This window comes from Lytechinus pictus, chromosome 11 (assembly GCF_037042905.1).
Source record: "Lytechinus pictus isolate F3 Inbred chromosome 11, Lp3.0, whole genome shotgun sequence".
Taxonomy (NCBI): Eukaryota; Metazoa; Echinodermata; class Echinoidea; order Temnopleuroida; family Toxopneustidae; genus Lytechinus; species Lytechinus pictus.
Window position 1 is genome coordinate 35,013,691 of NC_087255.1, and position 23,862 is coordinate 35,037,552.

Here is a 23,862-nt window from a genome sequence, read left to right on the forward strand (position 1 = left end):
TTTATACACTATATCTGTAAACTTTGAAAGTTACGACAGCAGTCTAAAAATTACCTCTAAAATGGCCAAAGGTCAATGACCTTAAATGACCTTTGACTTTGGTCATGTGACCTGAAACTCGCATGAGATGTACAGTGATACTTGATGACTCTTATGTCAAAGTTTTATGAACTAGACCAATATACTTAAAGAGTTATGATGGTAATTCAACAAATAGCCCCAAAATGGCCAAAGTCCATTGACCTTTGAACGTGGTCATGTGACCTGAAACTCGCGCAAGATGTTCAGTGATACTTGGTTAGTTACATGTAAACGTTTTATGTACTAGACCAATATACTTACAGAGATATGATGGTAATTCAACAAATACCCCCAACATGGCCACCTTGGTCATATGACCTGAAACTCGGACGGGATGTTCAAAGGTACTTGATTACTCTTATGTCCAAGTTTCATGAATCAGATCCATAAACTATCAAAGTTACGATGGTAAGTCAACAGATACCCCCACATGGCCAAAGTTCATTGACCTTTGACGTTGGTAATGTGACCTGAAACTCGCACAGGATGTTCAGTAATACTTGATTACGCTTATGTCCAAGTTTTCTGAACTAGAACAATAAACTTTCAAAGTTATTATGGTAATTCAACAAATACCCCCAACTTGGCCAAAGTTCATTGACGTTACATGACCTTTGACCTTGATCATGTGACCTGAAACTCGCACAGGATGTTTAGTGATACTCGATTACTCTTATGTCCTAGTTTCATGAATCCGATCTATAAACTTTCAAAGTTATGATGGTAATTCAACAGATACCCCAAATTTGGCCAAAGTTCATTGACCTTTGATCTCGGTCATGTGACATGAAATGCGCACAGGATATTCAGTGATACTTAATTACTCTTATGTCCAAGTTTCATGAATCAGATCCATAAACTTTCAAAGTTATGATGGTAATTCAACCGATACCCCAAATTTGGCCAAAGTTCATTTACCCTAAATGACATTTGACCTTAATCATGTGACCTGAAACTTACACAGGATGTTTAGTGATACTTGAGTACTATTATGTTCAAGTTTCATGAATCAGATCCATAAACTTTCAAAGTTATGATGGTAATTCAACAGATACCCCAAATTTTGCCAAAGTTCATTGACCCTAAATGACCTTTGACCTTGGTCATGTGACGTGAAACTCAAGCAGGATGTTCAGTAATACTTGATTAACCCTATGTCCAAGTTTCATGAACTAGGTCCATATATTTTAGGTTAAGATTTTGATGTTGATTCCCCCATCATAGTCTAAGTTCATTGACCCTAAATGACCTTTGACCTTGGTCATGTGAACTGAAACTCTGGCAGAATCTTTAATAATACTTGATTAACATCATGGCCAAGTTTCATGAACTAGATCCATATACTTTCTAAGTTATGCTGTCATTTCAAAAACTTAACCTTCGTTTACGATTTGGTGTTGACGCCGCCGTCGGAAAAGCGGCGACTATAGTCTCATTCTGCTTTGCAGGTGAGACAATAAAACTATGGCCCCTAATAATGCATCCTGCCCATTTCCGCTGTCATATCTACGCATTGTGAATGTTCCATGAACCCTATCGCATGACGTAAATGATATTTACCATTATCATGAAAAGTAAAGCACTAAGACGATCATTTTATATATAATAGCAAGGATTTTGCTGTTAGAGAGTGGTACACTTCAACTATCACATTTTGCACACACAAAAAACAATTGATTTGCTAGCTACATGGTCCAACATTCATATGTAATATGCCAAGAGTATGGAGCTGTACAAGAAGGCTAAATTCCTTGTCCATCGAATGCACCGAATTTGCATCAGATACAGACTGATCATCAAAGTAATGGTAAGGCACATCTGTCTTGTTGTTGCTATACCGGAAGGAGAAAGGCCAAAACCCGTAGAGTTGTACCTCGTCACAGAGTTGCAGAGCAGTCGTCACTAAATAAAAGCCTGTGGCAAAAACAAATGCAGCATTTATTTATATTTATATCAAATTTCATTTTTACAACGAATGTAAATGTGAGTTCCTGTGATTCTTCAAGGGGTGCTAGATGCAAAAATGATTTAAAGTAGGTAAATTAAACAAGAAAACAGACGAAATGTCATGAGTATGTATTTTATTATCTGAAATATGAAATATTTTCTCCTCATTGTCAATTAAAACAACGATTAATTCTTCCCTGAACAAGTGGAATTACCATTGTTTAAATGGTTCAGTCAAGTTTGTCCCTATTGTCAGATCTGTAAAAAATGAAATATTGTTCAATTCAAGCAATAAAAAAAAATGTGAGGGACTCATCGACTGTCTCATTTGCATGTCACAGATTTGTGCATATCACTGTTTTGTAAAAAAAACAAGCGAAACTTTAAAATGACATGTTTATTTTAAATTAGATTTTGATGAAAATTTTCAGCGTTATGCTAGTTTGATTTTTCTCTATTTATTCAAATCAATATTTTTCTGTCGTGGACTTGACCTTTAACATTGTAGGCCTAAACATTCATACATACACATTTTCCGTGTAACGAACTATTAAAAGTTGCAGCATTGGATACCCTGTATGAATAGTCATCTGATGTACGTTATTGAAGCAGAACATTTATATAGTTATTGAAACCGTATAATTACATTAGACTGCATATAACTTGAAGATGAATATACCCAGTCGCAGTTAAGGGGGGAGCTTTGTGGACTGAAGCCCTCCCCCCCCCCCAAAAAAAAAAAAAAACAAGAGAAATAAATAATAATAGAAAACCTCTGAAGCCCCCCCCAAAAAAAAAAAAAAAAAAAAAAAAAAAAAAAAAAATCGACCACAAAGAAAATCGGTCGCTACAAGCTCCATCGCAAATATTAGGCCAAGTAACAAACAAAAATAGCTAAAGTAGTCCCAGTATTTAAAAAGAATGATCGTAAATGCATTGTAAATTACAGACCTATTGCGTTGTTACCCATATTCTCAAAAATTCTTGAGAAAATAGTGTATAAAATAATGGATGATTTCCTTCAACTTCATAACATCATGATACCACAACAATTTGGCTTTCGAAAGAATTTCTCCACAAGTATGGGTGTCTTGAATTTAGTAAATACCGTTATAAGTGCAATTGATAGTGGAAAATTTTGTATTGGTGTGTTTCTAGATTAATCGAAAGCATTTGATACTATCGATCATGATATATTATTGTACAAACTTGAGCATTATGGTGTTCGTGGGGTAGCCTTAAGTTGGTTTAAAAATTACTTAACGAATAGATGTCAGCATGTAATGATTAATGGAGTTAAATCACAATATAAGGAGGTAAAATGTGGTGTACACCGCGGCTCGGTTCTGGGTCCCTTGTTGTTCTTGATTTATGTTAATGACATTATAAATTAATCGAAATTGCTTACTTATTCACTATTCGCAGATGACACTTGCTTACTTTCCCATCACAAAGATATGCAAACTCTCATATTCTCAACTAACAATGAAATTAAAAATATATTTAAATGGTTTTGCTGTAACAAGCTTTTATTAAATGCTAGTAAAACTCAATATGTTGTCTTTAGAACAAGGGGTAAAAGAGTCCCTGAAGATACTAATCCGTTATCAATAGGAGGCCATCGGATCAATCGAAGTCAAGATGTAAGGTTTTGGGGAATTGTAGTTGATGATCACTTATCGTGGAAAAATCACCTCAGTTATGTTTGTACTAAGGTATAAAGGAGTGTTGGTGTCATTTATAAGTTACGTTTCTCTCTACCTCAACAGACCTTAGTAACTCTTTACAATGCTATTATTATGCCACACTTAAATTATTGTAATGTTGCATGGGGAAATACATATAGGAACCATCTAAACAAACTGCTAGTTCTTCAGAAGAAAGTTATGAGGCTCATAACATATTCGAATTACAGATGTCCAAGTATTCCTTTATTTCTGCAATTGAAGATTTTGCCTCTTGATGATTTAGTCTCCTTCAATTGTTTGATATTTATATACAAATCACAATCCTCTCAAAACTGTTCATTTTTTAAAGATGCATTTATTGTTAACTCAAATGTCCATTTGTACAATACACGGCAAAAAAATCTTATCCACCAACCACTTACAAGAACAAATACTGCTTTGAATTCTTTTGTGATAGCTTGTACAAAAGAATGGAATAAGTTACCACAAAGCTTTAGATCCAGTCCAACACTGCCTATATTTAAAAATTCATGTCGAAAATATTTATTTGAAAGATTACAAAATATCTTAAATTGATTCTTGATAAACAATTTGTGTGTGTGTGTGTGTGTGTGCGTGTGTGTTTGTATGTATTTTCTTATTTACTCTCTAGATGATCATTGTAAATATTTTTTCATCTCATTATTATTGTAATGTACTTTATAAGGGGCCCCTCTCACAAGCTCTGCTTCCATGGGGTCCCAAACCTATCATGTATTCTCATTTTTGTGTAATATGTCTCTTGTTTTGATTGGTTAAAATAAACATGAACTTGAACTTGTATAGCAAATCAATCACGTCAATGATCCCTGTAAAACAATAGAATGCCTAACACCTCCCCCTAAAATTGGTTCCTTACTTCACCCAACATGAATGCTAATGCCTTAAAATTCATTTTTTTCCTCTAGATTTGTCTAATCTTAGTCAAAAGCACAAACTCTCTCTCCTTCCCACTTTCCTCCTCTCATCTCTTATAAAGATAGAGGGGGAGGAGAAAGAGAGAGTTAGCAAAGAAATATTAACTCTCTCTCCCCCTCCCTCTTCATTTCATCTCTTATTAAGATAGAGAGGAAAGGGGAGGAGAAAAGGAGAGTTGGCAAAAGAAATATTAACTCTCTCTCTCTCCTTCACTCTATCTTTCTCTCATCTCTCTCTACCATACCTGTTGATAGTCTTTGATTAAGTTCCCTCTCCCTCCAGAATTCAACAACAGATTTCTGGTGTCCTGGGTTTCCGCATACCATCTTAGGTTTGGGTTTATTGAACTTGGCAATAGCGCTGAAAGCTACGGAGAGAAGTCCAGAGAAGCCATAACAAGGAACCCATAAACAACCCTCATACTGCGAGATAGCTTCCTGGTATTTCTTTAGGCTTTCTGCATTTTTCAAGCTTTGGAAACTGTAAGAATGGACAGAACAAACGAGAGATATCATTGTAATCATTAAGGATGGTGAAAACAAGTATCATTCATTCATTATTATTTAGATCATTGGTTTAATTCAGTGAGTTGGTATAGTTGTAAGTAAGCAAGGTAGTAAGTAATTGGAAGGTGGTGAAACAAAGAGATTGGGAGGCGGAGGTGTAATTTAAAAAAAAAAGTTCTTATTATGGTAAATTGCAAATTCGTCTACTGCCAACTCGTCCACTCAGCACATGGTCTACTTTCATTTAGTCTAATGCCGTTCCGTCCATCAACATTTCGTCTAACAACCACATGGTCCATTAACCATTTGGTCCAATCATCATTTCGTCTATGACCATTTCGTCTCATAACCAGTTGGTTTAATATCCATTCCATTTTCATTCATTTTGCACAATTTAACACTTAGTCCAATTAGACCAAATGGTAGCCTATATGGACTAAATGGCTATTGGACCAACTGGTTATTAGATGGAATGACATTATACTAAATGAAAGTAGAACATGTGGTGAGTGGACGAACTGATGGTAGACCAAATGCTAGTAGTCGAGTTGGCAATTGGACGAATTGGCATTAGACGAATTGGAAATAAATCGTTATTCTTATTACCATTTTCATTATTATCATTAATCATCATTATGCAATTTACATTTGACTTACAGCATTGCAAACTTTTAATGATTGTTTTTGTTGTTGTTGTTGCTATTGTTATCTACAAAAAAAAATTGTAGAGAAATTACATTCATCCAGTTAGGTTTTTTTTCTGTAAGGAAGTTCATTGCGTAATAAGAACATTCCATAATGTCTTAGTGAAGCTTCGGTATGTAGGTATTAGGCAGAGTAATGATTGCTATTTGTATAATTTACAATGTTTCTTGGTAGACAATAGGGCCTGCTGGCGGCAGAGGAAAAGGACAATATAGGATTAAAGCTATTTTGTTAACATTGTTAATTTTACTGAGGTCATTCAAGAGTCTTCTAAAGAAGGAGAATGTTCTTTTCTAAAACAATACTAGATGCTTCCAAAATTGAGGAAATATATATATATATATATATATTGTAAAGAAATTGATGAAGAGAACAATGGTAGGCGTAGCTTAAATCAAGGTTCCCCAGAGCTATCTACCCTTTGGAGATAGGTTCTGGGGAACCTTGATTTAAGCTACGCCTACCATTGTTCTCTTCATCAATTTCTTTACAATATTTAAATAAAAAGAGTTGCCAAAGCTGTTGTACATGTATAACTTTACACATTTATATATATATATATATATATATATACACATTTCCTCAATTCTGGAAGTATCTAGTATTGTCTTTGAAAAGAACATTCTCCTTGGCAATTTCTACATCATCACCATATCAGATCAGAACTCAGAGTTTCGTACAAGACTTAATGTCAGAGCATAGTTTATTTCCAACTGGAATACGACATTTATCTTCTGTGGAATTATTTGCACACCATCAATGAAGTGTTTGCAGTTATTTTGAGCGAGGAATTGTCAGTATTCATCGAGATCATCAACCTGTTCTACAGAACATTTTTCAACCCATGTATTGATGAAATTGACTGATTATCATCATCAACTTCGTCTTCACGGACATTTCAACTCGTTACAGTGACTTATTATTCATCGTGTGTCAACATCAATTTCATCATCCACAGCATTGTGGACTTTGATTTAAAGAACATTTGCCAGCCAACTTGGATATATGATATATCATTTTGAATAGCTCATAACTGACTCTTTAAGATATGTAAGATTATCATTTTATCTTGTTTATTCTGTGCAAATAATTAAGAAGCAAAAATAATCTAATCAATTTTTTTTATAAGTTTTGTTTGGTTTTCAATATCGTAACACTATGTTGACCGTGAAAATTAATAAAACACTCAAATATCATGATTTTAGAAAAAAATGAAATGTATTTTCTACAGAAAGACAAACAGATAAGACGAGGGGAGAAGAATGGGGGTTAACTTCATAAAGAAATGAATAGTCAACTTGCATAATCATAGGCCTACTCTTATAAGAATCAAATTCATTGTTGATAAACAAAGGACATATAGCGTCTTGTGATGTTCATTGGGTTAAAAAGTTTCCTTACTTTCGAAAAAGCATGCTAGGGTTCATAGTAGTAAAATTACTCTTGCTTCCAGCATCTTCCTTGAAGGGGGCTAGAGGGGCCAGGTTGCACCTAAAAGACACACACACAGAAACAAGGCTGATTACTCTTAGGCTTATACCAATAAATGAAAAAAGACATGAATAAAATGCTCGTAGTTAACCTTTTAATATGATACATACATACAAGCATACATACACACACACATACGTACATACACACACACATACATACATATGTACATACATACATACATACGTTTATATAGCGGTTTTTTTTAAATGCTCAATGTGCTTTAACAATATAACATGACCTCATAGTAAAATTTACTCTCTAAGTGCTTACAATATAATAATCATGGAGGGGAAATGACTGAGAAAATACATAGGTTTATTAGTTTGTACTGAAGAACATGAATAGATGTGGATAGGAAGTCTATTCCAGATAATGGAAGCAGTGAAACTTTATACATTGCTTACCTTTAATGGAGTTCACTTTATGAATTTGTAAACGAAAGGGTCTGTTATAAAATTGTATCTAATTAGACCATCTGGTCTCCTAAAGTATTCAACACTATTCAAATTTGCAAGGCAGTGTTGGTTGCACGACACATGGAGTCTATGGACACAACCGAACTTTTGACAAAATCGGTCCGTACAAATGATTTGTGATTCGATCGAATCAAGAGCTGAGCTTATATGATGTCTGAAATACAATACATACCTAAACACGTAGTCGTGTTTATCGATCTGTTGACCACAGTGGCTGTTCAGCATTGAACCGCTGTTTCCGATAACTGCACACGAAGAATATCTGCCTACCTGTGGGGCTAGGGGATCGCTCTGAAATTTCGTTTGAGTCATTTCAAATTACATGGACAAGATACGAGAGAGGAAATGAGAAGTTGAATAAGCATGATATATACCGAAGCTTTAAAATGCCATATACTTCACGAAGGCTATATAGGCCTATACCGTGTGTATAAAAAACACAATTTCATTCCTTTTCCCGTATAATGTAAATATTTGATTATGTATCATTTATTAATGTTGAATAATTCATTTTATCTGAAATAACCAAAAAGAACATTGCGCTACATGAAAGAATCATGAAAAGGAGAATAAAACACTTCATGTTATAGCATAATGAAAATGTAAGTGTCATTTTTCTAAACTCCAGTGCAGAGTATTATGTGCGCAAGTCAAGTTTTACACATTCTATAAAAGTTGCTCATGCGCAGTCAAGCATGAAATATTCATACTACTGGTGATACAATCTCATCAAATAGACCCTAAACGTTAACGAAACGTGAACAAATCACTTTCAAAATATTTTCATATAAATTCAGGGGATTTTTTTTTAGTGCCTGCTTTTGTTTTTATACACACGGTATATATTTGAAGTTGCTAAGTCGCCTTAATATTCTATATCGTCTTGTAGATGGATACCAGTCAGTCGGCAAGCCATGCAAGCCCTAAAAAAGTATAGCTTCGTGTATCTTCCATGGTTTATCCAAGTGATATCATGACTAGAGTGTTTTTGCATTGCTAATGAGATTGGTGCGGACGAAAACACCTCTTTGTATTCGACCATTGCTGCTCTAAATATTGACCAAATTTCATGTTTTTGGTATTTTTATAAAGAAGAAATGTCATTCTTTTAGTTCATGTGTTTGGATTTTAAAAATATTGTGTAATATAGGTGAAACTGCTGATCTAAAACATGAAAGAAAATAATTATTTTTATGGAACAAAGTTGTTGTTTTTCTACTTAATTTCTGTTTGAGCCCAAATGATGTTTAAATTATGATAAAGCTGAAGATCTAAGCTATGATATGATATAATTTTTATAAGAAGAGGTGTTCTAGATTGGTCAGCAGCCAGCTTTTCATAGGCCAAGTAAATTAGCAGCTCAAAAACAAGAATACTGCGCTCTGATTGGTCATCGAGACAACACACTCACGCGAATTCCAATGTTCCCCACACTGGGCCTCTGCAAGGTCACAATCGCCATGTGGCAATCTCTTTCTCCTGTCATGCCTATTGTTTTGAAAACATTATTCAGCCAATCAGAACTCTGGATTTTATGTTACTCAGAAATTTTAGAAATCTCATCTGGCATCTTGATGGAAAAGCTGGCTGCTGACCCTTCTAAAAGGTGTCACATATCAAAAGTGCCATTGTATGAAAGTAGAGAGTTTAAGCTTTCTGATGATACAATGTTTGTGCCCAAATCACAAGATTTTTCAAAATTTGCAAGTGAAAACAGGGGAAGAAAATGATTTTTGAGTCATCTTTTCAGGCAGAAAATTCACTCATTTATCAGTATATTCTATTCAAAAGAAATACACTGTAACTAATATAAAAGAGTAACATTTAATAAATTTTAGCGGTGTTTAATCGCTCAAATGATTTACAGTCGCAATTTGCACGTTTTCTCGCGCGGTAGTCGCGCGAAGCGGCAGTTCTTATAGCGGCATGTGATAAGTACTTGCGATCACGTAGATCAAACGAAACCGCACACAAAGGTGCCGCGAGCAAGATTAGCGGCGCTCCGTATAAAGCGGCCGCCCATTGTACTGCGCAATGTTTACAAAATATAATTCCTCAGGAAGTTACCGCGCTTCAGAGGCGTGGGAAAGAAGCCTTTACTTGCATTCTGTATGAGTTAAGTGAGAGAATATAATCATTTTGATTTGTGGTTTTGTTGAGAACGCTTGTTCTGTTAATCAATGCCAGTGATGAGGCGGTTTTTCGATGGCGGAAACGGCCGATTCCAATGACCTGAGGACGAACGAGGTGCAGCAATTGAAGAAGAATGGTATTAAGAAACACCCAGGGCGTATGTGACGGATCATCGGCCCTTCCCAAGCTCTAGCATATACCTTTGCGATAATATCGATATAGGGGGCTGTCCCTTAATTGGCAAAAGGCCCTCATCGATTGGACATGGTGGTTCGATATCATGCTGCAGCTCAGAAGGTTCATGAACTACACTTCGTTATGCTTCTATGCAACGACGTATATCTGAGTGAACTAAATCCATGGTCTGGGTAGATCTTTCAGCTACTGACGCCCTCTTATTAGACGGATATTTGCCACCTTTCGCACACCTCAGGAAAGGTCAGAGTTTTACGACCACGACGACGGGCCCAAAAAGTCTCTTCCAAAATCAACTAACGTCGTAAATTAGCGTTCGCATTCTCCAACGAAAGGTCCGGATTATTATTGGAAACGGCGGAACGGCACAGTGGCAGTTAAGCTGAAAACTTTATTTAGTCATGGGCATGTTTAATTTGTGGTAACACGTTTAGGTGTTCTTATTCTGGTTTAGTTGTTTTTCTTAATGCTACATGTGTCGATCTTTGATTGTTATTTTATATTTTTATCATTTATCATATATATTATATATACATATATATATATTTTTTCTTTTTTTCTTTTCTTTTTCTCAATGCTAGTGAAGAAACTAAGAGTAATGAGTAATTCTTCCCACTTTCATGATATTTTGTTGGATCTGTTTATCTATTCAGTTGTGCGAATTTTCTCTCGCACACATAGAGAATGTTGTTTTTATGCAGCTAAGATGTTAGTTGGTAGATCCTTAGGCTTGTCTTATTTAGTCTCAACCAGGTATTCGTCTTCAATACACGAATACACGAAAGGGTTCTTCCTTTCTTTCATTCTGGATATATATGGTAGAAACATACTGAAGCCCATTTCATCTGGCATGGGAAATAACGCGCTTCACAGGATTCACAGACAATAATATGTGAGCGACGAAGCGATATGCACAGTGGCGGCGGGCATTGCCCGTGTGGCGGTAAATTGTACAATTTTTGAGCCCCTGTGCCTATCTTACGTTACTTTGGCCGGCTTCACCATACCTCAGCAGGAAGGTGTATTGTTTTCAATTATTTGAGATCGGATGTATTGGCCATTGCGTCTTAATTATGCACCATTTATTTCATGTTGTGCCCTTGATTGTTTCCTCGTCCATATAGGTTGACACCCTATCATATGTGGAGAGGAATTTTGTTTGGGCAGTGTTATTAGTGTTGTGCCCTTTGAATGTTTCCTCGTCTGTAGAGGTGGGCACCCTATGCAGAGAGGAATTGTTTGCGTCATTATGCACCCCGGGTAGGGATACATGTGCGGACGCTTGGGTGCGGACGCTTTAGTAAATTGTGATTGAATTATCGGATAAAATATACCCGGGTCCTTCCAAGTAGTTATGCTGAAGCCGTCCACTCTAATTAAGTGGTATACCCATTATATAAAGTTATAACATTGAACTTAGGATGGTGATTTTCAGATTTAAGAATTGTACTAATATGTATTCAAAATATCGTCTCACAACAACCAACTTATTCATGTTGTAACCGCCAAGATTATTAAGCATATTCCCATACTGGTAAGGGAATTATGTTGGTGATTATACTTGTTATGTGTTATAATTATGGATGAGATTAAAACCACAACCAATGGCACGCCTTAGTTTCTTGTGCTTGTGTGAATTGTGAGTGTAATCTTTTCTATGGCACAAAAATAATCAATTTTACTTGAGATTTGAGAAAGAAAGTCTCACAATTTACGAAATTTTGCAGGGACATGAATTCAGCCACGAGAGGACTTTGATTTGCGCAAGCTCTGTCATCTGAACGTTTTTAAAAGTGTGCTTGGTTGGGCAGGCGCGGATGCAGGGGAGGGAGCAAGTATCGAATCCATTGTCAGGAGGAGGTGGACTTAGAAATTGTATTGTGTGGACTTGTGAAACGCAAGTACGCATATCACCATTCATCTGCGCATATGGCTGTACAAGTAATTCATCTTATTTTGCTAGAGAGTAAGGTCATCTAGCTGAAAACTATATACAATTTTTTTTACATGTCATTGTTGTTCATGACATTAAAAAATATATAGTTCGTATTGTTACGCGGAATGTTCCATCATTATTATGCGGAGCTGTATGCCAATTAAGATTTTATCCTATTTAGTAGGATATTCTAGGGGAAAAACCATTGAAGAGGATTTTTCCTCTAAAAATGGGATCTTTGAAACATGTAAGAATTATGTTTTGGTATGTTTTTCAAAATCATTTAAAACATTAGTATTTTAGGCTTGAAAATATGATAAAAAAAATAAAGAGTAGGATATTTCACAATTAAGGTTGGCTGCTCTGCTAATCAAGTACCATGGGTTTCTCCCTTATTGAAAATTAATTTAGATTCCCTCCGATATATGTTTCGATAGGCGACATGTACATGTGCAATATACTAATAACGAGTATATACATGTGCAATACACGACATGTATTATGTGCATACGAGAACAGAAAACGGCATATACACAATTGAAAAAAAATCGGATAAATGTTTGATGTGTGTCAACAAAGTGTTCAAAATTAATGATCAAATTTAGAAAATTAACTCACCTTTGGAAGGTACTTGTTGTAAACATCCCTTGTCATTTTTTTCTCCTTTCCTTGAAAGACGAACTTCATAGCTTGTCCAATTTTAACATTCTTTTGATGCAGAATAATTTTCGATTTGTCTTCAAGTTCTGAGCGATAATTTGCGAGCTCTTGCCTATAGAAAAATATTAAAAAGACGGATGATAATCTTAAGAATGTTCACGGGACTGTTCGGTCTTCCCTTTGTCAGGGCTCAGTGGCCTTTTTGATTTTGGTAAAAATGAAGAAGAAGAAGAAGAAGGATCACAACATGTAGACCCTACACTTAGATCAGAGGACGCGCTTTTACGAAAGTAATCATAGCGTGTAGTGATAGCGCGCTGTGACGTTGTGTGAGTGAACGTTGCAAGCCCCTTGGACGCCATTATTAATTGTATTTCATTGCAGGGATATAAATTACCCCTCTCAAGTCATTGAGTGGTATGGCAAAATTAACAATTAGGTGAGCAGTGTCCAACCGATTTTTTTTTTTTTGTATTGCTTGTCTTGTCTTCCAATCGTCTTGAAGATGAAACATTGTAAGAGTAACTGACGTAATAATAGCATATGGTAAATGGTCAAATATAACGTTGAATATGATGTGCTGAATCATTTCATTTCATGACGGTAAATATTGTACACATCCTTTGGTCTTAAATCACTGATTATATTCATGCCAGTAGTGAAACTGATAAAGATGGTAAACTCAAACCAATGTCAGATTCATCTTGTATCTCAATTTCGAAGTTGACATGGCTACCTGTTTAGATCGAGATAAACATAATTCTAATCAAGACACTAGCCAATATATTTTTTTGTATTTCATTCTTACTGCTTTGCATAGGTTCATTTCTATTTCTAAAAGTTATAGGGTACAAATGTAATTCCATCAGTCCAGGCATATTATCATCATTGTCTTCTATATTTTAATCATTTTTTTTTTCATATCACAGAATCGTTAGTAGAAGGAATATGAAGACCAACATTAAACCAGTAACAACATGCACCACATTATGGTAGCAGTTGTTCCTATATAGAACGGCCATTGTAAATTGTATTGTGTAGTGACCAACCTTCAATCTGTGCAGATTTGTTCTAGCTAATTACCACCCCCCTTCAATTTTTTCTGGTTAAATACAATTTAAAAGATTTAGACATTGGATCGGGGCCTTGACTTGGAAAGCCCATGCCTTAAATACTATGAATCAACAGATGGATTCAAAGGCGCTTAGTTTTCTTACCGACATACTTAAACAGTAATTCCTCTAAATTTGTACAAAGCAAACATTTGATATAGAAATAAAGATACCACGAAGAATTGCAAAACTTAACATTTCCTGATTATTCAGCTACACACCTTTCTCGAAGGATACGACTGAACACTTTTTATCGTAAAAATATTAATATCATGCAGGATTAGTGAAGACGTAGGCCGTTGCTTGGATACAAAGAAAGCCATCAACTAAAGCCCCCACATCCAAGCTTTATGGCGCCATAATAAAATATTTAAAAAACGTGTGTTAAGAAGAAAAAAAAAATCCGTATGCATTTTATACATCGGTGGAGCCAGGAATTCATGAATACGAAGAAAGCCATTTCTTTACATGAGATGGCACATTTGACGTTGAAACTTCCATAGCACACAAATTAAGCGCTGGGTGCCACCATTAACAAAACCATGGACATACTCGTCAGAGTAGTAGGTGCATGACAAAACAAAACGGCATATCTAACTCTTAGGCAAGGAAATCTCGTCCGTACGTGACTTGATATATTGTGTTTTCTTTTAATTGCTTATATACTCCGTTTACTTCTTTCTATCCATCTGCGCCTCAGAATAATTTACTAAATTTAGATACATGTAGATGGTGCATTGTAAATGAGACGTTTATAATGATACGCATCAAACTTTGAGATAACATTTGTGATCACTGCTTTACCATATATATATATATAAAAGTGTGACTTTGACAAAAGAGAGAGGCTGCAAGACGTAGCAATATTGTCCAACTCCTTTATTAGGCCAAGCTTTCGACCGTGTAACCGGTCTTCCTCAGGGCTTGAAATGAGGATGGGAAGGGTTTGGTAGGTGCGTGTTGTGTGAAAGTGTCTGGTGCGGTTGAAAGCTTGGCCTAATAAAGGAGTTGGACAATATGCTACGTCTTGCAGCCTTTCTCTTTTGTCAAAGTCACACTTATATCATATTACGATGCTGCACCTCGATCATACGAGACCAAGGCATATTATCGATATTTATATTTATATATATATACACACACATATAATTGATTGATACATCCTTCAGACTGACATTTTTTTAGAAACTATCTATCGTGACAAATTGCTCACATTCGTCGTAAATATAGACACGTCGACGAGGTATTGGTGCACTGCCACTAGCGTACCTAAGGGGGGCAGACTGCCCCTGACGAGTCACAAGCAAAAACTAGGAAGCGAAAAAGGGAAAGAAAAGAGGAAAAAGGAAAGAGAAAAAAGGGGGAAGGGAAAAAAAAAAGAGTTTAAGCGAAAGGTAAAACAAAAATGGACTGCAGACTGTCGGGAAAAAATGATAAACTGTCGGGCACACGGGGCTGTTCCAACTGATTCGGTTTTTAGTTCCACCATCTTTGTCGGTAAATGTCAATTAAAGTGTACACTTTTATTGGTAAATTGTGATTTTTACGCAATGCAACTTTTATAGCTCTCTGTACCGATAGTGAGGACGGTCTGGGCTGACCAGGGACAGGACAAATGTAGAGAACGACTTTTAGGTAATATAATTATAATAATAAAGATTTCGCTCGCGCTACGCGTTCGCATCAATTTTTTAGTTGGATACCAATTTGTTTACGGTTACAAAACGTGCTTATAATATCCAGTTCTTAGGCCGGAATATAAAAAAATTCAGCTCGCACTTCGTGCTCACATAACAATTGGTTTCTAATGATATACGAATTGGTTTCTTGGTTATAACTGTTTAGGTATATCCATCCTGTTCATAGTTAAATGAAGTGCATAGAATGTCCGGTTTTCAGGTCAGAATAAAAAATATCAAAAATATATCATTAGAAACCAATTTGTTCACGGTTACAGAAAGTGCTTAGAATATCAAGTTCTTAGGTTGCAATATCAAAAATTTCAGCTCGAGCTTCGCACTCGCATAAAATTCCATCCTGTTCATAATTAAATGAAGTGCTAAGAATGTAAAGTTTTCAGGTCGAAACATCTAAATAATTACAGCTCGCGCTTCGCGCTCACACAAATTAATTGTTTTTAACTACCATCTTCTTTATATAAAAAAAAACAAGGTGCTTAGAATGTCCACTTTTTAAGGGGGGGGGATATCTCAAATTTCCAGCTCGCTCTTCGCACTCGCATCAATAAATTTTTCAATTAGAAACCAATTTGTTCATTGTTACTAACAGTTCTTAGAATATCCAGTTCTTAAGTCGGAATATCAAAAGTTTTAGCTCGCGCTTCGCGCCCGCACGACTGTTTAGATACCCATCCTGTAAAACTGCTAAGAATGTCTAGTGTCAAGTTAGGAATATCAAAATTTTTAAATTGCACAAATGTATAATCTTAGGTCTAAATTTTTAGAAAAAAAATCAGCTCGGGCTTTGCGCTCGCAATTATTATTTTTAAATTATTTTAGTGTAAATTGTTAGGCACGTACCAGGGAAAGTGAAGACTTTTGGGGGCTGGGGCTTGGCTTTTGTAAACAAAAATGTCCCCCTTGAAAATCCTGGATCTGCCCCTTGGTTGGATATAGATGAGTATTGGTCGTCAGACGTCGGTAATCGGTACTGATATCTGTCGGTAATCAAGGTCCTCCACCCCCACTGGAAAAGGCCTAGCTATACCCCTGCTTACAAATTCTTCTGGTTATTACCGTCCCCCCTTTCTATCCTATGTACCCGATTCCTTCGTCCGCCTATCTATCTTTCACCAATTTCAATTCCCTCAACCTTCTGACATTCATGCCAGTGAGTGAGTGTTTTTCCCAATATCGAGTGATATATCATATTACTGTCGCATGTATTTTCACGTTCATATTTTTTTTATGAGTGAATGGATGCATTTTTTTAAACTGTGTATATGGAAATAAAACAAATGCAAATCAATACATAAATACAACTGATTTCAATGTCAAGTACCTCTTTTATAACGTCTCCAAGTGAGCAGAATTGGGAACATAATGTAAACACCTTCAAAGAGGAATAAAACAAGTATTTTAATATAAACATTGCAATTACCACTTGATTAGAAATATATCGATCACGATCCAATACATTTCATTTCTGGAATGATATACCAAAAAAGAATTAATTTCGACAATAAAGTGCAATCGCCCGATAGCAAATATTAGTAGTAGCAAGATCCCAACTGTTTTCGGGCACCCCCTGGATAACCTTTCCCACCTTCAGTGCCACTTCCAGACCTACACATCCAAACGTGTATGGGGGGGGGGGGGGGGGCTGCAAAATGCAGGGCAACGAGTACTGCGAGGTGCCCAAATATCCTCGTGTATTGGTTATTTTATGACCGAATGTATAATTTCTGCACGTTTCACATCATGTAAAAAGGCTAAATAATAATTGAAAAAAATGTTCGCTCGCTTCGCTCGCTCGAAAATTAAAAACTGTGAAATTGATATTTGGGCAATGATTATCAGCCCCCTTTGAGAAAATTGTGCCTATACGTCCATGCCTACTACCCCCCTCCCCCACCTTGCTCATCCTTGTCGTTTGCCCCCCCCCCCCTGACGAAATATGCAAGGTACGCCACTGTGCACTGCAAAATGAACAGTCCCGTGAAAAGGGGTCCTTTCAAAGCACCTTGTCAATCAGAGGTCTGACTGAGTTTATACACACCTTAGAATTGCTGTCCTGGTTGAATTGGCTTTCCATTGCTGACGTAGTAAGTTCTCGAAAAGAAAAAGCTGCTGATCTCGTTCTTCTTTAAAGTTCCATAAAAGACCCGTCAGAGAATTATTCATACTAGCAAAGAGAGAGAGAGAGAGAGAGAACATATATTTTTACAGGCTAAGTACATCAAAACACGAAGTTTATTTGAATCAACAGAAAAAAATAAAACCCATTACACTGAGACTGAAAACTGATAATGGTTGTAAAAAGAAAATTATGACATGAGTGAAATGTGTATCACATGTGCACTGGTGTCAGTGATCTGACGTAAATCAGGTTCAGACAGATGGGAATACACAGAAACTCAAAGGTTATTTCTTTTGTCAGTGGTAGCTAGGGGAGCATAAAAGTAGTTTCAAAGTAGATTCAAGTTTTCAGTAGTTGTGAAAGTGCATATTGTCAGGTGTATAAGGCTCTGAAAAGGCCCTCATACTTGATTTTTTTTTATTGCGAAGAAACGTATAGTGAGCGTACCTTTTAAACTAAGTTTCAGTCGTTTGAAGCGAGATTAAACGGACCAACACCGTCCGTTACTAGCGTACCTACGGGGGGGGCAGAGGGGGTAGACTACCCCCCCCCCCTGACGAGTCACAACCCATGCAAGGGACATATCCCTGCCCCCCTCGACGAGTCTTGAAGATCTTTTTTTTTTTTTTTTTTTTTTTTTTTGCTTGTCAAACTTTTTGGCAGACGAATTTGCCCCCCCCCCCCCACTGTGGAAAATCCTAGGTAAGCCACTGCCGTCCGTTAAAGGCTGCTGGAATGGGGAAAAATTAGCAGAAAATAAATGGTCTCTCTCTCAAACAATATAAAGCCTTAGAACAAAAAGTGATGCATAATTTGGTATTGAATAAATCAATACCACTTAAGTTTATATTATGTTTTTTAAAGAGACAAATGTTTGTTGGAAAAACACCAACGAAATCGCCCCAAATCTATGGATGGTATGTCATCGGTCATTGAAAATAACATTATTGTTTGTATCGGTGTGGAATAACGTTGTGACAGTAACTGTGAAAACAATAAAAATAATCAGGCATCTCAGATTTACCACAATGCACCTTGTCCAGAATTGATTCCGGTGTACCTGACATGGAGAATCGACACCGAATTGGTTATCAACCCCCAAAAGCGAGCAATTTAAAGGGATGGTCCGAAATGGTCAGAAAATATTTATATCTAAATAAATAGAGTAAAATTCACATAGCAAAATGCTGAAAATTTTATCAAAATCAGATAACAAATAACGAAGTTATTGAATCTTAAAGTTTATCAATGTTTTGTGAAAACAGTCATATGCACATCGTCATGAATATTCATTTGGTGGGCTGATGATTTCACATCCCCACTTTCCCTTTTCTTATGTTATTACATGAAATAATAAATGTTTCATTCTTTCATACGTGTGTAAATGATGTGTCCCCATTATGATGAAATAAGTTGCGGCAATAAATAACTAATGCACTAAATCCGTTGTCAATCCAATTGTTTTAGTTCTTGGTAGACAAATTTTGAAGAAAAAACACTAATTTCATATAATAAAATACAAAAGGACAAGTGGGAATATGACATCATCAGCCCACCTAATGAATATTCATAAAGGCATGCCTATAACTGTTTCACCGGAATAATGCAAATCTTTAAAATTCAATAACTTCGTTATTTGTTATCCGATTTTGATCAAATTTACAGCATTTTGCTTTGTGAATTTTACTCTATTTGTTGAGATATAAATATATCCAGTCTGGACCATCCCTTTAACAAACTGGTCTTTGAAACCTTGGTTGCCATGAGAAACCATTTTGTGCAGATACATTCGACTGAAAGTAAATAGTATTTGTAAATACTTGACTAAATGAATATTGATTCTTCAGTAGTCAAATTATAATGATTCGAATGTGTTTTGGTTCGACTAGATTTACGCTTACATAAGTAATCAATGTCCAACCTGACGTCTGTTTAAATTTAAAAGTAAAACAATAAAAACACAAAGATCGTGGGGCGAAGATCCTTCAAATAATACCAAGTATGATTTTATACATAACGTCATATTCAAGCAGCTCCCATTTGTGTCATGTAATATAACTTCAATAGAATGCAATTAAAAATGAAAATAATTAGGGCATGAATATTTGATTAGGCACATTATTACTTCATACATCTTTAAAAAAAATATCATATCAGTCATATACCATGTAAATGGTAATATTTTGAATGTATGCAACTACTTCTAAGGCTGCTCGAATGGCATAAAAAGTTAAAAATTAGCAAAGTCAAAAATCTGTTATTTTCTGATGGATTTTCGAGAAAACCTTCTAAAAAAACATTGTGTTTCTGTTTTAATTGAACCCATCTCGATGTCATAGAAAACACCCCCATTTATATCTAACCGTTCAGCGATCAGCCATGATAATGCTTACATGGTTTTTCCCTTTTTCGGAATAAGACGATGACTCTCTATTTTATTTTTCTCTGTTGTCTGGTTGTTCGCTGTTGTCTGGTTATTTGTGGTGATGTTCTGTCCATTCAATTGTACGGCATCAGACAATGGAGGTAGGTCGGCATGAAGGCATGAACTGTATTTGACAAAATATAACAAGTCTGAATAGTAAAACTTCTTTGCAAACCCCTGCCCCCCCCCCCCTCACCCTGGCCTATCCCTGATCTGCCTATGATCATTTCAATTTTGAATTACTTTCTGTTCACAATTCCTTACAATGAATGCAATCATTGGACATTAAACTGCCAGACGCGTTAAAAGAAAAATAAGAAAGTTGAAAGCGAGGGAGCGAAACACATTAAATTAATATGCAAAAAGAGTCAACAATGACACTCACTATTTTCCATTGGATACAATATTTCAATCTTTGCCGGTTTGACAATAAGGAAACTTCATCAAATTACAATACATGTAGGTTAAATCATTGGCAATCCTATGTGTTTAGGGAAGAATAGAACGTGTGTTTCATATGAATAATGTAAATATTTCACATTTTCTTAAGACAAGATACAAAAGATATTGGGATTGGGTTGCGTAATTGGTTCTCTCATTTGCATATCGACCAGGATGAGCATGATGATGATCCACAGCATTCATATTGCGCCATTTTTCTGTTAAAACATGCATAGGCGTAGACTTATTCAATTAAGCTAATTATTACACATCTGCTGAAATATTAAAAGGCCAATAGTGATATTAAGTAAAGTGTCTTTATGGTAACTTCTTATTTTACATCCGAATTCGACAGTGTGAGCTTATTTCAATTCATTTTTTAATTTAAAGGACAAGTCCACCCCAACACAAGTTGATTTGAATAAAAAGAGAAAAATCCAACAAGCATAACACTGAAAATATCATCAAAATCAGATGTAAAATAAGAAAGTTATGACATTTTAAAGTTTCGCTTAATTTCACAAAACAGTTATATGCACATCCTGGTCAGTATGCAAATGATGAGACTGATGACGTCATCCACTCATTTCTTTTGTATTTTATTATTTGAAATATTCTAATTTACTCCTCATTGTCAAGTGAAACGATTAATTCCTCTTGAACATGTGGAAATAGCATTGTTTAATACTATAAAGTTCAATGAAGTTGGTCCTTATTGTCAAATCTGTACAAAATGAAAAATTTTATAATTCAAACAATAAAAAACAAAAGAAATAGTGAGTGAGTGACATCATCGACTCTCTCATTTGCATGTCACTGAGTTGTGCATATCACTGTTTCGTGAAAAATAAGCTAAACTTAAAAATGCCATAAATTTCTTATTTTATATCCGATTTTTATGAAATTTTCAGCATTTTGCTAGATTGATTTGTCTCTTCATTCAATTCAACATTTATCTGGGGTGGACTTGACCTTTAATAAGCTTTTGTGGTCAGTTGCATGTCTCATTTAAATGTTTCCATTATCAGTTAACTTACCAATTTATCTGCACTCCGTTCCCATCCATTGCTATGCTGTGATGTTTTTCTCTTAGCAAGAGGTTTGCCGATGTACTAGATGGATTCCACAGGTATGTAGGCGATCTGAATGATGTCATCTGTGACGTCATCAGGCCGCAACATACAGAGGTAGCCAGGACAAGAAGGAAACAGAAAACCTTTTTTCTGGTAAATGTAATACTGCGAGCATCATACATCGTGCGTTGCAAGAACTGAATCGAACAAGAAAAAAATGATCAGATATGTTTTAATCAAGCATTAAGCGCACTATACTGCTGTACCACTCGACACATTACGCTATTGGTCACGGTGAATCCCAGGATATAGGGAGATCAAATCTATATTGTTTACATATTTGATTTGATTTGAAAGGGTTATCATTACAAACGTACACTCTAAAAAACGAAGAGCTACAAAGAGCTAATTTAGCTCTTAAAGAGCGCGTATAGTGACTGCACTACCAGTGCTGATTTTTCTCGTTCAAATTTGAACTAGACAAATCAGCACTCCGAAGTGCAGTCACTATACACGCTCTTTAAGAGCTAAATTAGCTCTTCGTTTTTTAGAGTGTACAAACACAAATACAATTGCACTACCCCTAAAGTTCATTCCTTCCAGAGTCATTTATTCAACCCTTGAATTCTTACTCTTGCTATGGAACGCTTATTTTCTAATCAGCATACCACCAAATAGAAATCCGATTATATTTCTCACAGGAACAATTCCACTGCACTTACGGATGCAGAGAGGATGTAAGACGGAAAATAATCTTGCCATCCGTTGGAAAACATTATGTATCCGTTGTGTACTCTTTGCATACGTGTTTCATACGCCTAGATCCATCGAGCATCCGTCCGCTGTGATTTCATTATTCGCCCATTTTGTCCATTGTTTGGAGCGGATGAAAATATTACCTAGTTCGCCTTTAAGGGCACATGAGAGTAATTCAACCGCGCGCAAAGCATGTCGGACAGGCGTAAGTAAAGATCACATGACTTTATTGATTAAAATAATTCATTAAAAATTGACAAAATGTTTGTATATCAAAATATAAATGATAGAAACAATGTCATGTTCATACTCTTTCATAATTAAGGCCTTTGGGGAGGCTAGACTGCATTTTTGTATTTCATTTTAATTATTATTACCCACAATGCAGTTCGGGTTTTTCTTGCGATGAACTTGGCGAAATTATGGTTAGTCTTATTTCAGGCCACTTAACTTTTGATTGAGCCGGGCAAGTACCCGATTAACATATCAGGTCTTAATGTACAGTTAATTGTGACTAATGTCAGAGATTTAAAGCAAAATCTATCGAGGGATTGATTTTTGATGATTTTTTGATGAGCTATGATTTAACACGTGAGTCAATGGGGGTCTGTAATACTCATGTGTGCCCTGTACCGCGACTACACTTCTACACAGTCGTTGCTAAGGCTGAGCGTCGTCTGCTAGAAATCAGTGATGGAATGCTTTAAATAAACAGTTTTATACAATGAAATAGGTTATGTTTGACAACAGTTGATCGGTATATAACTCGGCATTTAGTGCATTTATCGCTTACTATGATGAAATGACGCTTTCAAATGCATATTCAATGCTTATTATCATTTATCATGCAGAAATGCGAGTTTCTACTGTCAACAGGAGATCAGATCTGGTTGGTTTGAGAGTGTGAAATGAAATAAGTAGGAATTAAAAATGATAAATAACTACTAATTATTATCAAGGATTCCCAATTTTAGTGTTTAGAGCACGCCGAGAAAGAAAGATGAACAAAACATTAAAATTCATAAACTTGTCTCAGTCACATGTGGATTGCGCACTTGAATACTATTCACTTCGTTGAAAGCTACGCGAGGGGGGGGGGGCTGAGTCGGGGTACATACCTCATCCTCCTGTCTTGGAAGCAGAGCGGGGTTGATGGTATATATCTATAGCACCCCCCCCCCTCCAGCTTGTGAGTTATAATGAGGAAGAGAGGCGATATACGCACAAGAATTGCTTACACTCTTTGTTTGTGATCCATTTTCTTTTATTTACTTTGTTTATTTTTATGCGAATAAAAAAGGTAATAAACCACTTCGAACAAAATTAAACATGCTAACAAGAAGTTTTAACTCCACACAATATATATTTTAGCCCATTGATGGACATCAAACAAGTATAACTTGTAGCTGCAATACCATAGCCTATAGGAAGCGCACAAATTATATGAATGGAACACTG

At 35.9% G+C, this 23,862-nt stretch overlaps 1 protein-coding gene across 2 annotated transcripts; it reads right to left on the bottom strand.

The window, feature by feature from the left end:
* Positions 1–1,471: 1,471 nt before the first annotated feature.
* Positions 1,472–22,576, bottom strand: LOC129271255 (sia-alpha-2,3-Gal-beta-1,4-GlcNAc-R:alpha 2,8-sialyltransferase-like). 2 transcript variants are annotated; one of them, XM_064106418.1, is made up of 9 exons: positions 22,371–22,576; positions 21,613–21,845; positions 20,103–20,258; positions 17,629–17,754; positions 12,737–12,890; positions 8,027–8,145; positions 7,286–7,375; positions 4,918–5,153; positions 1,472–1,995 (listed from the first exon to the last, which is right to left on the bottom strand). In XM_064106418.1, exons 1-9 carry the CDS (start codon positions 22,449–22,451, stop codon positions 1,763–1,765), a joined length of 1,428 nt encoding a protein of 475 aa, XP_063962488.1. In that variant the 5' UTR covers positions 22,452–22,576; the 3' UTR covers positions 1,472–1,762. The 2 variants fall into 2 exon arrangements, with proteins under 2 accessions (XP_063962488.1, XP_063962489.1); XM_064106419.1 differs by lacking the exon at positions 20,103–20,258 and having other exon boundaries at positions 1,675–1,995; positions 22,371–22,500.
* Positions 22,577–23,862: the final 1,286 nt, after the last annotated feature.

Coding starts and splice junctions, on each gene's coding strand:
- LOC129271255 (XM_064106418.1), bottom strand. CDS start 22,451: ATGCAAAGAGTACACAACGGATACATAATGTTTTCCAACGGATGGCAA. Junction 12,891..17,628: donor ACCAGGACAGCAATTCTAAG/GTGTGTATAAAC, acceptor ATTTTTCTATAG/GCAAGAGCTCGCAAATTATC. Junction 7,376..8,026: donor AAACACGACTACGTGTTTAG/GTATGTATTGTA, acceptor TGTGTCTTTTAG/GTGCAACCTGGCCCCTCTAG.